The following is a 15,080-nucleotide window of genomic DNA, read 5'->3' as shown; positions in this document are numbered from 1 at the left end:
CTCATTATCACCACCATCTACATCATCAACCTCACCTTTGACATCATTGATGGAAAGCTCTACTATGCTTATGATTACAAAAAGAACACCAATTACAATCTCCTTCAAACCGATTCAATAGATTTTTTGCAAGAAAATATGACACACAAAGCTAGGACATGGTGGTAAAAGCACGTCAATGCAGTGAGGAGGAGGCAAAGGTTTATAAATACCTTAGGTTCTAAGGCTTGTGGAGCTACCTGAAATTCTTTTGAGCACTAGGCTAAGAGTCACACACACACACACACACACACACACACACACACGCACACACACACACACACACGCACGCACACACGCACGCACGCACGCACACACGCACACGCACACGCACACGCACACGCACACGCACACGCACGCGCATGCACACATGCACGCATGTACTATATATATATATATAGAAAGGAGTGAGAAGATAGAATAATAGAGTGATTGAGAAATAGAGAGAGTGTGAGTGACGGCGCGCGCGCACACACACACACACACACACACACAAAGAGAGAGAGAGAGAGAGAGAGAGAGAGAGAGAGAGAGAGAGAGAGAGAGAGAGAGAGAGAGAGAGAGAGAGAGAGAGAGAGAGAGAGAGAGAGAGAAGATGAAGAACTAATAAGCATGGAAAATGCATTTTTCTTCAATATGAAGATAGGATATGGAGATTTTTATTGTATGTATTTTTCTTGGATATGGAGATTTAATTAAGATAGGGTGTCATCTTTGGGATCGTGAAGCTATAAGATAGTTCCCATCCATGATGCTATGTTCAATTAGCAAAAGAGGCATAAACAACATCCCATCAAAATAGTTCAGATACATTGGAAAGTATTCTAGGAGGACAGAAAACTACCATATGAGCAACGTGTATGGATCTATTCCATATTATGTAGGGTAAGATAATTAGGAGATGTTGAGGTGGAAGAGCCATAGGTACGTGGGAAACCTCACATACGATAGGAAAATCAATCATGATAGGTAGATGCTCAAGTTGAGTTTGTGTTGAGAAAATTGGCGAGAGTCTCTAGGCCAATAGAGAGGTACAATCTACCTCTTAATTATGTTATGGTGACAGATTGCATAGAGCATTATATTAATATTATGACTAGGAATTATATTCATAAGCGGAATAAGGCTATGCAATCAAAGATGGATTCTTTGATTAAGAGAGCTACCTAGGAATCAACTCCATTGCCTAAGAACAAGTATGCATTACCTTACAATTGGATCTATAGGCTGAAAATGTCTCCCTATGATGCATTGCCTAAGCACAAGGCAAGATTGGTAGACAAGGGATTCAAGCAAGAGAAGGGAATATAATTTGATGCAATCACCTCACCGATTAGTCAAGGTGACCATACTTCATATGGTGCTTGCATTGGTTGCCAAGGAGGATATGGCACTTATCTAGATGGATGTTAATATAGCTTTGTTAAATGGGGATTACATGTAGATATTTATATGGAATAGCTAAACAACTTTATTGTGAAAAGCAAGGAATAGTTCTTATGTGGGCTCCACAAGAGCTTATATGGATTAAAGCAAGCTCCCAATAAATGGCATCATAAGTTTGCGACACTTATGAGATTTCAAAAATACAATAGAATTAAGACCAATTACTACTTGTACATGCAGAAGGATATGGGTGGTAGTCTTATGATTCTAATACATCATGTGAATGATATGCTTATTGCTAGGAAGTTACTCATATATGTGGATGCATTGAAGAATAGGTTTCATGATAACATTGACATGAAGGGCTTGAGGAATGCATGTCACATTCTTGGGATATAGATTATGAAGGATAAAGACAAGAAGATCCTCTATCTCAAAAAGAGTATATTGAAAAGATACTTGAGCATCTTCATATAGGAGGAAGGCTATCAATGTTCCATTGCCTCTATATTGGGAAGTTAGTCAAGAGAACATCCCTAACTCTATCGAATAGAAGGCTAAATTGAGTTATGATTGCTCCATGTCCCTAGATTGCATATGTAGACTTGAATGGCACTAGAGTTATGTGCTTTGCTTTGGAAGGAACGATTCATTTGCCCTTGGATATGCATAAGTTGGTTTTGTAGGAAATGTAGTCTAGGAAGTCTATAACAAGTTCTATATTTTGCATGCACAAGAGGTGCAATCTCATAGGTCAATAGGTTGCAACCATGTACGGCCTTGTCTACCATCATTGAGGCCAAATATGTTACAGCTTACTGATAAGGTATACAAGGGAATCCATATGGCTAAAGAGGAGAGATGTTTGGATCATTGTATTATACTTATCATGCAAGATTGATACATGAATGACAGTGTGAGAAAAGATATTTATTCTTCAATACATTTTATCTATATGAGTGTGACTTTGAGTTGAAGACCTTGAAGATGATGCAGAATAGTTACATGGAACCAAATGAATTCTTTTGGATTCATTGTGGTTTTCCTTCTTATTTATGGATAGATTTTTTGTGATAATGAATATAAAGATATGTGTCAAAAATAGTAGCTACTAAATATAGTAGCCTAGAAGCAAGAAAGCTCAATTGATGTGCCAAATTTAATTCTTGAAAGAGTTATAATATTTGATAGCTTCAATGGATTATGTTAGGTACCATATGTCTGCAAAGTGAATATGTAAATTTTCCATCCATTCCTTATATCTTTGTAGAAATAAGGGAAAGCTAAGATCTCTCTTATGCAAATTGTAACATCACCCATAGTTAAACTAGAAGACAAACAACCGATCAAAAGATTACATGAGAGAAACTCTATTTACATTTATGTTAAGACTGCTTTTACAATGCCCAATGTGGAATGTAAAAAAGAGAAGTATCAAGAGAGAGAGAGAGAGAGAGAGAGAGAGAGAGAGAGAGAGAGAGAGAGAGAGAGAGAGAGAGAGAGAGAGAGAGAGGGTGTGTGTGAACTTAAGTGAGGGATTAGTGAGAGTGAACCCCATCTTCTTCTCTTGCTTTCTATCTCTCTTGCTTCCACAACTTGAAGGGTAAGGAGTTGAGTGAGAGATAGCGTGTTAGGAAAATCTTGGAAGCAAGAAGGTAGAGAAGACAAGTGGAGCTACAACCCACTTCAACAATTTGTGAGGCCCTGCTCTGCTATGTTCTTGTCTAACATCTTGTTGCACCATTGCTTACGAGTAAGGATATAATCAATGGTTAAACCATCTATACACAACTAGAATAGTGTGATTGGACTACAAAATGACATCCACCTCATTAGTAAATAACACTTTCACAAGGAACCTCACAACACAATCTTGAGAATATATTGATGTTAGTTTACATAAGCATTATACAAAAGTTTATACAAAATTTTGCAAATAATACATGATTTTCTAGTAATTGTTGCAAAGTGCATTTGTTGGGGACATTTCTAAGGCTATCTCTTGTCGGGGGCAAAGGCGCATGTGCCTAACTGCCCATGTATTCATTACACTAACAATACCCATAAACCTGTACACTACAAGTTGATCATGACTTAGCTAGCAAAGCATACATTAGGAAACTAGGATTGTTGTTAGTTCCTCTCATGAATACAATTTTTACTTTATTCATTATTCTTTTAGTGACATTTGAATAATGGAAGGGCAGTCACACCTTGTGACTGTTGGAGTTCCCACATACGGTGTCTCTCTCTTTTACTCTCTTGCTCCATCTGCCATAGCTGTTGCTTCTACTTTTGTGCTTCCCCTTGAGCTCTACCTTTCAATTGGTATCAGAGCCAACCATTCAAGGAGTTTCTTCATCCTTTTCTTAAACTCAAATTCAAAGCTTTAACTCAAGGTTTCATGGCACCCATTGTTTCGTTCTCTCGAGGTATGCCTTGAGTCCTTCCTTCTTCCTGTTTGTTCCAGCTTGCTTCTACTTGTTGAGGACCTTCCCAAGGCTTAGTTAAGCCTTGTTGAGTGCTTATTGAGTTGAGTAGCCATTTTATCCATTTTGAGTGGATACAGAGCATGATGCAGAACTCGTGGTGGACAATTATGGCAACTTGACAGCACTATCATATTTTGGCCACAACTTTTGTATACGATATTAAATTTAAACGTTCTATAGCTAGAAACGAGAGCGCGCAAAGAGCAAAAAATTTAAGAGTTTATTTTATGTAGTTTTTAATTCTCTATTTCACACAAAAGAGAACAGTTTTAGTTTGGATAGCAAACAATAAATTCCATAATGCATGTTTGATGCTTCGAGGATGCTATTTTGATGCGCTAGGATGGTATAGTTCTACTTTTGGGATTGATTTGAGCTTGAAATAGCTCAAATTTCACTGTCATTTCAGTGTTGTAATAACAAGGCAACAAGCATTTATTAGTGAAAGGCTTATGCTTAATGCTCATTGATGCTTTATATGATACTCAATGGATGTACTACTACTTCGATTGTTATGTATACTTCTTAATATGCTATGATATGTTTTTGAGTTGAGATTTGAGCTCTGTCATATTGATCTTTGTTGCGATTATATACCTTGGTTACTTCAATGGCTTACACAATTACTGGCTTGAAGAATCTATTGGGTTTTATGCTTTTGACTCTTATGCTTCATGTATCTTGGATACTTGGATGCCATGTACTTGATGTTTTAAGCTTGCATTACTCATTTAGTATTTGATTTTGTTCCAGTGGGAGTTACGTGCACTTCTTTGGATATTCAATAGAGATTTGGATTTATGCAATTGAGCTTGAGCTTACTTTCACTAAGACTATGGGACACTTCATGTACATGCTCTCTTGATATGTATTGGATACAATTACCCCACAATGTGCTAATTTGATCACTTATTTTAGCCTTGGCACTTATGTCTGTTAGTGTGTTATCAATGATATTTATATGCTTTTAGGTTATGTATTTAGCTTTGTTCAGTGGGTTATATATTTGGCAGTTCTCTTCTCTTTACCTTGGGATCTCCCATGTGAGATGTATGTGCATATTGCATGTTTAGTTATTGACACACTATAGTTGCGATACCTTTCAATGCCGATTGTTCCTATTTTTTCTTTCTTGGTTACTCACAATTGATTATTAGCATACTACTAGTAGCCTATCATTTCAATTTTATGCCTTCTATTTGAGGGCAATCACTTGGATTTGACAAGTACTTGATTACAGTTTGTGGACAACTCACTATTTTGGCAATATCTCTTACTCAGCCCTTGATTTGGCTGTGATTTTGGAAATATTTTGCTGTCATTTATAGTAGCCTATTTTTCTTGGATTGTGCTTTCATATCTTACATTATGACTGGTGGATTGAATAATAGTACTATCTTTAACATTCAAAAGTTGGATGGCACAAATTTGATAGATTCTAGTGCATAAATTGCAAATCAAGTCATTGAGACATAGGAGTGTAAAGCTCGAACGCTTTTATGTAGAGGATTGAGACGAAGTGAATGAGTTATGTAAATCTATAATCATTTTTTCACTCTTTAAGTAGGTCTATTAAAATGTTGTATTTGATTGGCAGACTGCTTGGTAGTTATGGGATAAGATTCCTCATGTCTATGATAAGCAACGCCTTGCCTCTCAAATGTATTGGTTGAAGCAACTCATGGATCTTCATACGGAGAGAACCTCCATGTCCACCCACTTAAATGAGCTTCATTCTACTTTTCACCACTTGTCTTCACATGGGATTGAATTTAAAGAAAATCTTTCTCCCTTATTCTTATCGATTACATTGACAAAGTCATGGGATACATTCCTTACTACTATGTGTGCAAATATGCTTGCTGATGGGTTCAATTACAGGATGTAGAGAGTGCTCTCTTGAATGAAGAGGTTAACAGAAAGAATGTAGATACTTCATACATCTCTCATGCTTTGACAATTAGAGACAATAATGATAGGAGTGGTAATGATCGCCGTGGGAGAGACTCTCTGAAGCCTCATTTTCAATCACATGGACACTCTCACAATAAGTCCCGTGGCCGTAAGATCACAATAACTTGTCAGTATTGTGGAAAGTAGGGTCATATTTGACCACAATGCCATATTTGACCACATGGACACTCTCACAATAAGTCCCGTGGCCGTAAGATCACATTAACTTTTCACTATTGTGGAAAGTAGGGTTATATTTGACCACAATGCCATAAAATATGTGATAACAAGCACAAAGGAAAAAAAAATGTTAAAGTGTAAAAAAATTACGAAAAATTACGATGATCGTAGCATCGTCATTGGCAAGTCTAATGTCAAGATTGAAGAGATTCATGTCACGTAAATTGATTCCGATGACGGCTACATACTTGCAGATTTTTCTCTTGATGTTTTGTAGTTAGTTGATGTCTTGTCTACTTATGCCCAGTGTTGGTTGCTTGATTCAAGGGCTTCCCTTTATGACATCCCTCATCGAGAGTGGTTCCAATCCTACTACAACATGACAAGATTTGTTAGATTGGATAATGACTTGGCATTATACATTGTTAGTATTGGAGATGTCCAATTGCAGTTTCTTCACATAGTATGTTTATTTTGCATTATCCATGCCATGTTTTGGCTTTGACTAAAAGCGTATTTTCAATTGAATAATTGGATGATGCAAGTTATCCTCTCTTTTAGTAATTTCTCATAGAATCTTACTTATGGGAATCTTGTCTTGGCACGAAGTGCTAAGTCTTGTACTCTTTATCTCTTGTATTTGGGTCTATCGACCATGTTTCGACAATGGTTGCAATACACATGTATTAGTATGATATCGCTGCCTTGGGCACATGTCATTAAAGGGAATGAAAATGCTTACTCCTTTGCAGTATCTTCTGCTCCTTAACTATAAGCATTTTGAATTTTGTGATCATTGTCTTTATGATAAGTAGACTCGTAATTCCCATAAGTCTGGCACTATACACATGGACGAGCCTTTGACTCTCATTCATTCTAATATTTGTGAAACTCTGCCTTGCAAGTCTTTAGGTGATGCAAAGTATTTTGTTTTTCATTGATGATTTGACAATGGAGGTGAATATGTTTCTAAAGCCTTTAAGAAATTTTGTGATGAGAGGAACATTAAGCATTAGTTGACTACCCTTTGCACCCCATCCTAGAATGGTATATCAGAGTGCATGAATATGATGATTTAGAGCAAGTTTGAAGCATGCTTAGCTAGGTAAGCTTACCACAACTCTTTTGGACTAAGGCAATCGGATCCAATGGTATATATAAAGATTGTTCAAAAGCATGCGATATCCTCTCACTGCCTCATAAAGTTCAACTAGTTAAATATCTTATGTTTACCAACGTTTAAGCTTGACTATTGTTTTTAACCTCTTTTGTGCTTCTTTTTGTATGCGATGACTAGAGTAAGATAAATCAAGAGGCTTTCTGAATCGCCACCTTATTGGGATATACTCCTAGCATGACCCAAATACTAAGTACGACCATAGCAAGTCTACAAGAGATTGGGAATTTCAAAAGGGGAAAGTAAAGTGCTTTTGCTCATGCAAAAAGTAACTCCAAGAAGGTTTTGAGAGCCAAAGGTCCATCCATAAAAAAGGTAGAAAACCGCCTAGAAATATTTAACCTAATGAACCATTCTTGAGATTAGTGAGACATATTTGCAACAACTGGAAGCTTCATGTGAGGTGTTCAATTTTTCTCTTGAAGATCCTTAATGTATAAACCTTTAATTGAAAACAACTCTTGATCCCCACATCTCAACAAAAGTAAATATAAGTAATATGGATTTCTTATTGCAAGAAATAGATTTAAAAGAAGTTAAAGATGTTACTCTTTCTTCTATGGGGGATAAATGAAGACTTTCAATAAGTTTATGCAAAATGAGATGATTTAATTTGGTATCCTAGTTTTGCTTATTGGGCCATATGATTTATGCTAGTATTATACTTTTTCAACCTAGACTAAGATTTGCCCAATGAATTTCCTTTATAGATTTCATGGGGATATCAAAATTACGAGCTACACAAGTTTATAGTTTAGAGAGGCTTTCAAGGTTTTATACATGAAAAAAGGTGTAGAGGGACCAAGAGAATAAACAAGATGTAATATTCACAAGGGAATAATAGAAAGATAGGGAAGAAAGCCCAAAGGTTGATACATTTGTTGAGGAAACTAGCCAAAACAAAACAATAAGGGTCCGACAGAAAATAATAGAAGAAAAAGCTCAAGATTTAGGTAGAAAGAAACACTCTCAAAAAGACCTCTCCCAAGAAAGCTTAAATCTAGGTGGGAAGCAAATAAGGAGGATCCATGGAACTCTCAAATAGACCCTTAAAAAGGATGCATAAAATTGAACATTATCAAGGATCCCTAGGAGAATATCGAGTAAGGAGATGTATTATCAAACATATCTAAGAGTTAAAGGTTGCTCGAGTGGAAGAGACAAATGGAATAAGAGCAAAGAAAGAGCTAAGGCAAGCGGAGCAAGAGAGCAAAAAAGTCATCATATGTGAAAACTCTCATAATGTGTAATCTACTTACTACTTGAATAAGGTGACAATGATGAGATACGTACCACTTGTAGTGTACAAGTCAGTAAGTACTATCAATGTAATGAATACATATGCGATTAGACACATACATCTTTATCCCCAACAACCTTCCACTTAAAAGGCAAATGTATTCCTAGTGAGAAAAGAACAAGAAAAAAGTAACAATATAAAAGTGAATACATATGCAATTAGGCACATACATCTTTATTCCCAATAACCTTTCACTTAAAAGGCAAATGTATCCCTAGTGAGAAAAGAACAAGAAAAAAGTGACGATATAAATGTACCTACAATACAACAAGATGAGGAGTAGATGACATTTCACACTACACACATCTTCCTAATGCAAAATGTTTCACTGAGATACTTTTAGCGAGCAAATCTACAAGATTCTCATCAATCAAAAGTCTTGACAAGCACATTAGACATGTTTTCTACCACCTCTCTCTTATAGTGATAGCACCCCTCAATGAGCTTTGTCTTTGCATGGACCATTGGATTCTTGGCTAACTAAATGGCAATCATAAAATCTAAATTCAACATCGGGACCACATCAGTAATACTAAGGTCTACAACAAGACAGTCTAACTAAAGAGTCTCCTTACTACTTGAATCTACTAAAACAACCTTCATATATACTAGGATCAAAGAAACAACATTGACAATGCTAAGATGCGAGTTTTTATGAGAAACAAAGGGAAATACATCCCCAAAAGCAAGAAAATAGATGTCTTAAATTAAACTTGACAAGATTATCCAAATACTAATAAAAAGAGTTATAGTTTTTAAGGCAAGTTTTTGTGTTAATTTTGATCACTTTAAGACCATAGATGCCAAAAAGTCGCCGCATTTGTAGCTTTGGAATGAATGTTATGGCCTTGTTAGGATTGCAACCTTTACATGAATCCTATGGAATGCAAATGGTTTCATCAAATTGATCGAAATAAGCCATTTACACATGTTAGGGTTCAAGCAATCGTATAGAAGTTAAAACCTTAACAAGGCCATAACTTTCATTGTAGGACTTAGAAAAGGATGAAATTTGTACTAAAAATATTTGAAAGCCACATTATAAACACGTACAATCTTAATATGGTAAAGATCCCCACTACATAATTACTTCATGGAGAAAAGTATGTTTTATAGTTTTTCAATTGCACCTCAATTTTAAACTAAGCCTTCATTTCCTTGCTTTTGGGAACTTCTTTCCCTGTCTATCATAAGAGCTCCCAAACTAATCTTATACCAATATTGCCTTTCCAAAGCTTGAGCCTAGATGCCTGCTAGACCCAAAACCTTGATTCCATTACTAAGATCAAGGTAGAATATACTTTTTGTGATTGATTGTATTCTTCCCATTGTGTAGGGATAGGAAGGCACAATTACTTCAAGAGGATGGAGCAATTCATTACTCTCGTGAAAGCACAGCTGATCTAAAATGCAGATATAGGACAAGTTTTCGAACTGTCTATTAAGCCTTCTTTTAATGTAAAGAATATGAACCATAATTGCAAACCACCATTTCAGCAACCTGTGTGATTTTATAATAGCAACATGTAGTTAATAACTTTTTGAAAGAGACTAAGCGCACATCATAACCAATGTACTCTATCCAGAACTATTCGTAAACAATTGGAAGATCGGGTCAGTTATATTTAAGACATCATGAAATCTGCCAATTCATTTAATGCATTTCAAACCTCAAAGATATGCCTCACCATTAACAAAGGTTAGCATCCTAACCAACAATGCATTGATTCGCTTATTTGTATAAGAGTTCTCGCACTAGCCTGTGGCAGTATAAGAGCCAGAACTGGTAGATTACTGAAAGATTGTGTGGTCGAAATCGAAGGGATGCTTGGCTGTTGATGTAAGAGCTGTGCTATGGATGTTGGGCATGGAATATTGTACCACTTCAGATAGCAGGCTAGTAGAAGAGGATGATCTAATGCTGTCCGCTTGTCATTGACATGATTGTTTTGGAATGTCTTAAAATACGTTTGAAGATCATTAACAAGAAAAGTGGTAGTATTTGTGTTATGAGAGGAGCCTGGCAGAACTAGGTGGGGTTTAAGAATGTCATTCACACGCCTTGCAAGTGCTGCAAGAAATGTCTGTTGCACTATTGGTGCTCCCTGCAACTGCATAGCTGTATTGCTATACACCAGGGCCAGCTGCACAGAAAGAAGCCATTGAAAATTGTCAGTGTGTTTGTCATACAGACATTGTTTGCAATAGTAAATCAATGGCTTTATGCCAAACGCAGTTTACTAATATGTCTCAACTTGATCGAACTTAGGGCCAAGTAGATTTTGAAGATCTATCAGAGATTGAAAGATTTTCAAAATTCCGGCATGAGATTTCACAGGTAGAGTAGATCTTGCAGGTCTCGTGGATGAGAACTCATCATGAAGTCTTAAGGTATGCACGCATAAGTGCTCCATTTTGATTTTCAAAGAGTAACAAGCTATGTCATCATTCAAATCTCAGACATTATGATTCATGGATATCACACATTATAAAATTGAAATAAACATGCTACATAGTCCATCTGCATGTGGAATAAGTCAAGCTACAACATTATGATTCTCGTTCCAAAACCAAATGACAAAATGTCAAATTTCAAAATGAATCATGATAGATCATACATAATGAGTACTATAATACACTTTTGAGACATGAATTGATACTATGGTGACAGTCTAATAGCTAAACAAATGCCCCAAAAAGTAGGTCTCTCATCCAAAATCAACTTTGGTGGACTGAGAAGACGCTGCTGTCCGCACATGACAAAGAGGCAAGAGTGATGGGAGGAGCATCAAAGAAGGGGGGGGGAAAGAGGATCCCAATGAAGGTCCCATAGCATCACAAGACATTTTACTGAAGTTGGGCTTCACTGTTTCTTTGTCATAGAAACGCCATGTTTTTACTCGTAGAAATGTTTCTTACTTTTAGAAACGTTTCAAAAGATTCGAACCCAAAGAATCACATTTCTTTGCTGCTATGAATCAACTGTTATGGAAGGATGGCTTAATAAGATCCCATTCAAATGCAAATTCTTCCTTTGAAGAATGCTGACAGGTGGCCTGCCCCTTGCCTCCAACCTCTCCAGGTGCTGTATTTCGAATGGTAACTCCTTATGTACTGCTAGCAGGAATCTTCCTATCATAGATTCATCTCCTGCCCAATGGCCAAGAAGATCTAGTCCATGATTTTTGACATTTGGAGGGTTGTAATGGGACCTTCCCCTCCGTCAATCAGATTGGGACTTCCACAAGAAATATCCTACTCTAGCGCAGTCGCATATGAAAATATTGTTTCATTCTCTCAGATTTGGTTCTCTCTCTTCTGTTCAATTGCCGTGACTCTTGTACTTTTCATGTGATTACTAATATAATTGCCCATTACCCAAACAAAAAAAGAGAGGCTTGTGAGAGAGAGAGAGAGAGAGAGAGAGAGAGAGAGAGAGGCTTGATATATTTTTCGGAGAGAGAGTTCTAAGCCGACCTGATGGTCTGATGTAAAATATTTACTTAAATTCAATTACCTTCACGAAAAAAGAGAGAGACTTGGAATTATGACAGTAAACATAACGCTTGGAGGTTGGAAGACAGTCTATGGTCCGATTTCCATGGACAAGAAATAGTCTTTTTTTTTGGATACAAATTCATTTCATCACTAGGGACTCCTGCACACCATTCTTTCATTGCCAGCCTGTCTTGTGCCCCCACTCCTACCTAGTTACAGAGCGAGGTGGATAGTAGCTGAGAATAGTTGGGGCAGTCCTCAAGAACGGGGCTGACAAAAGCGGAAAGTTAAAAGGTGTTATTTCCATCAGTTTCGCTTGCAACATCAATCAAACCATTCCAAGGTTTTATTTTCATTAGTTTCTCTACCAAACTGGAGACTCCTCAGACAACATGCCTCTAGGCATGTTTTTTTTTTTTTTTTTTTTGGCGGGGGGGGGGGGGGGGGGGGGGGGGGGGGGGGGGGCGGGGGGGGTTTGGGGTGGGGGTGTCGTTTATTTGTTTCCTGGCCATCCTCCATGTATCATGCTATGTGAAGTGAGCATTGTGCTATTTTACCTAATCTCCAGATCCTCTGGTGTTGCCTACACACTGGCCACGTAATCCTCTAGACAGCACAAGCTCTCCTGGCTACAGCCTCTTAGCTATGCTCTGGAAGTTCACTTCTGTAGGTCTATCTGCAAACTCAAACAGCCGCATGATGTGGGGGATGTTTGCATTCTGAACATGCTAGTAGAGCCGTCTTAAGGAGGCTTCTAGAGTCCAACAACTAGCGGCACTTCATGAAGACAATGGTAATTGCAATACCTGATAAAATACGGGGTTACAAAGTATAGGTTGGCTATTCTGAGAATGTGAATCTCAATGTTGTATCCTAATGCCCTATGTTGGATCACCATAAGCAAGAATGCACATCTCCAAAGGATAGCAGTGGGCAGCCAGCATGAATTCGTCCTTTAAATGCAAACTTTTTTATAAAGCGAAAAAACTCATTCTATTATAAATCCCCTTGGGACTAGGCAAAGTACAGAAATAGCATGCAAGGGAATTCCCAAACAAAAAATATACAATAAAGGGGATGCCTATTACAAGGCCTGCTGAGGTGTTATTTATAGAAAAAATTTTACTTGGAGGAACAAAAAGTGGAGAACATTGGAATGGTGACAGTCTTATAGAGCATATGGCAGATAATAAAAGCTCGCAGCTAGATTTCCAGGGTGATATATATGTTACCTTTAGACTGCATAAAGATAAGGATCTGCTGCACAGGGTACTCAATGTTCCTGTACATCCTCTTGCAACCTCAGTAAGGGATTCCACCAGATCATAAAGTGAAAGATAAGCCTACATACAGAATTTTATTTCCACACTCAGGATGACAGTCAAGTGTATAAATTATTAAGCATATAAAGCAGTCTGAAATATCAAAGAATGTACCTGGAGAAGGGCAGGTTTATCTGAGCTTATGCATTCCAATAAAGCTTGCATACAGAACTCTTCAAATTCACTTCCTAATATATGACTACAAAAGGTTGCCAGGAAATTGAAAGTCAAAATCAGTTTCTTTTACACAGGCATACTTTATGTGCTGAACTGCTGTTGAAATACATCATGCTCTAGCAATCACTTTGAAAGCATTAACTAGAAGCCACTATCCAAAGTGTTACCATAAACAACCAAAAACCTTTGATTGATTGTTTCATGACTTACTTGCTATCATGAGAAATTCGGAATATATGAGCAAAAGCCAAAAGGCTTGGGTCTGCAGAAAATGTGCTGACTATCATGTCGACTTTCCTCTCTCCATGATTTATTGCAGCTGGTCTATCCTCTTTCAAGGTCTGTTTGAAGAAAATTAGACATGGTTCTCAAGTACGAAAAGAATGATATGGTATGGTATCATAAAATACAGTACTAAATGGTACCTTAAGACTTTTAAAGGTACACTAAGATAAAAATACGTTACTTTATCCTGAAAGCAACTTAAAACCTAATTCCTTTTGACAAAATAAGGTACCAAAATTGTTTGAATCTCAAATAACCTAATCCCACAGAAGAATCATACTAGTGTAAGGAACATTTAGCTCATCTCAAAGTGCCAGTTTGGGTGGGAAAGTATCCATTAAGCTGGTACCTTATGGTACTAATGCGTAAGGTACAGTACCTAAAGTATGATATAGTATGAACCCTTTCGTATGTGATGCTTGCATTATGAGATTAAAAGATATTTAAGATCCTATTATCTTTGAAACTCTGCTTGACGCACATTACTAACTAGTCAAAGTGTATTAATTTGCAACCTACTGCTTTAAGTGTACTTTTATTTCCAAAGGGAAAAGTGAAAGGATGTGCAGATTAAAATTACACTACTGTTCTGTTATACTGTTAACGTTTGGACATGGAGTGCCAAGCTTCAAAGAATAAAGGAAACATGTGTACGTCTGAAATTATGCAAACCACACAGTGCAATGACTGTTTTATCCATTCTTGATTTATATTGGTTCATATTCCCATTTCTGTCTCTCTTTTCATACATGTGGTGGGAGTTCTCATATGTATCCAAGCTTTAACAAGATGGTCTATGCCAGATTTATAAGGGAAAAGAAGAGGACAGGCTCAATGGATGACCCCTACAATTTGGTGGAATAATTCGACCAAGTTTATGAGGCAAACAAACTTACACTTGATGCTAAGCAAGCACAAGCGTTCGGACTGTGCCTATGTGAAAAGGGATGACCAGGTTTACTAGACTCGATTCTACAAAGGAGGCCTCATATACTTTACTCAAGGATCTCTTTATAATATGCTTTGCAAAAGCTGATAACCTCATCCTCAAATTGATGGACACTAAGCAACAAGAGGAGGAAAGCATACGGGAGTACATTTTAAAAGTAAGTAACCTTTCAAGCAAATCCTAGTTGTAGTTCCGAGTTTGCAAAATAACCAATTGCCAAGGATGTAGCAAAACCTTTCATCAAGGGTATCCAAGAGGAAAAATTTACAAAACCATGGTAGGAAACTCGAGCCTTAATCTCTCCGATATAGATTAATGTGTT

The 15,080-nt window shown here is 37.1% G+C and overlaps 1 protein-coding gene across 2 annotated transcripts in view; it reads right to left on the bottom strand.

Annotated features, from left to right (window-relative positions):
- Nucleotides 1-10,054: 10,054 nt before the first annotated feature.
- EMB2771 (E3 ubiquitin ligase) overlaps nt 10,055-15,080 on the bottom strand; it is a 185,362-nt gene continuing 180,336 nt past the window's right edge. For both annotated transcript variants that reach the window (XM_087700995.1, XM_087700996.1), the window contains 4 exons: nt 13,735-13,865; nt 13,462-13,546; nt 13,258-13,368; nt 10,055-10,671 (listed from right to left, as the gene is read on the bottom strand). In XM_087700995.1, the coding sequence (XP_087557121.1) occupies nt 10,228-10,671; nt 13,258-13,368; nt 13,462-13,546; nt 13,735-13,865 (771 nt within the window). In that variant the 3' untranslated portion in view covers nt 10,055-10,227. The remainder of the gene's footprint in view (nt 10,672-13,257; nt 13,369-13,461; nt 13,547-13,734; nt 13,866-15,080) is intronic.

The sequence above is a fragment of the Lygodium microphyllum genome, chromosome 19 (assembly GCF_053477565.2).
Source record: "Lygodium microphyllum isolate KBCC chromosome 19, Lygodium_microphyllum_v1.1.10, whole genome shotgun sequence".
In the NCBI taxonomy this organism is placed as follows: domain Eukaryota; kingdom Viridiplantae; phylum Streptophyta; class Polypodiopsida; order Schizaeales; family Lygodiaceae; genus Lygodium; species Lygodium microphyllum.
The sequence above is the reverse complement of the archived record's forward strand: the minus strand, read 5'-3'. Positions and strand labels throughout refer to the sequence as shown.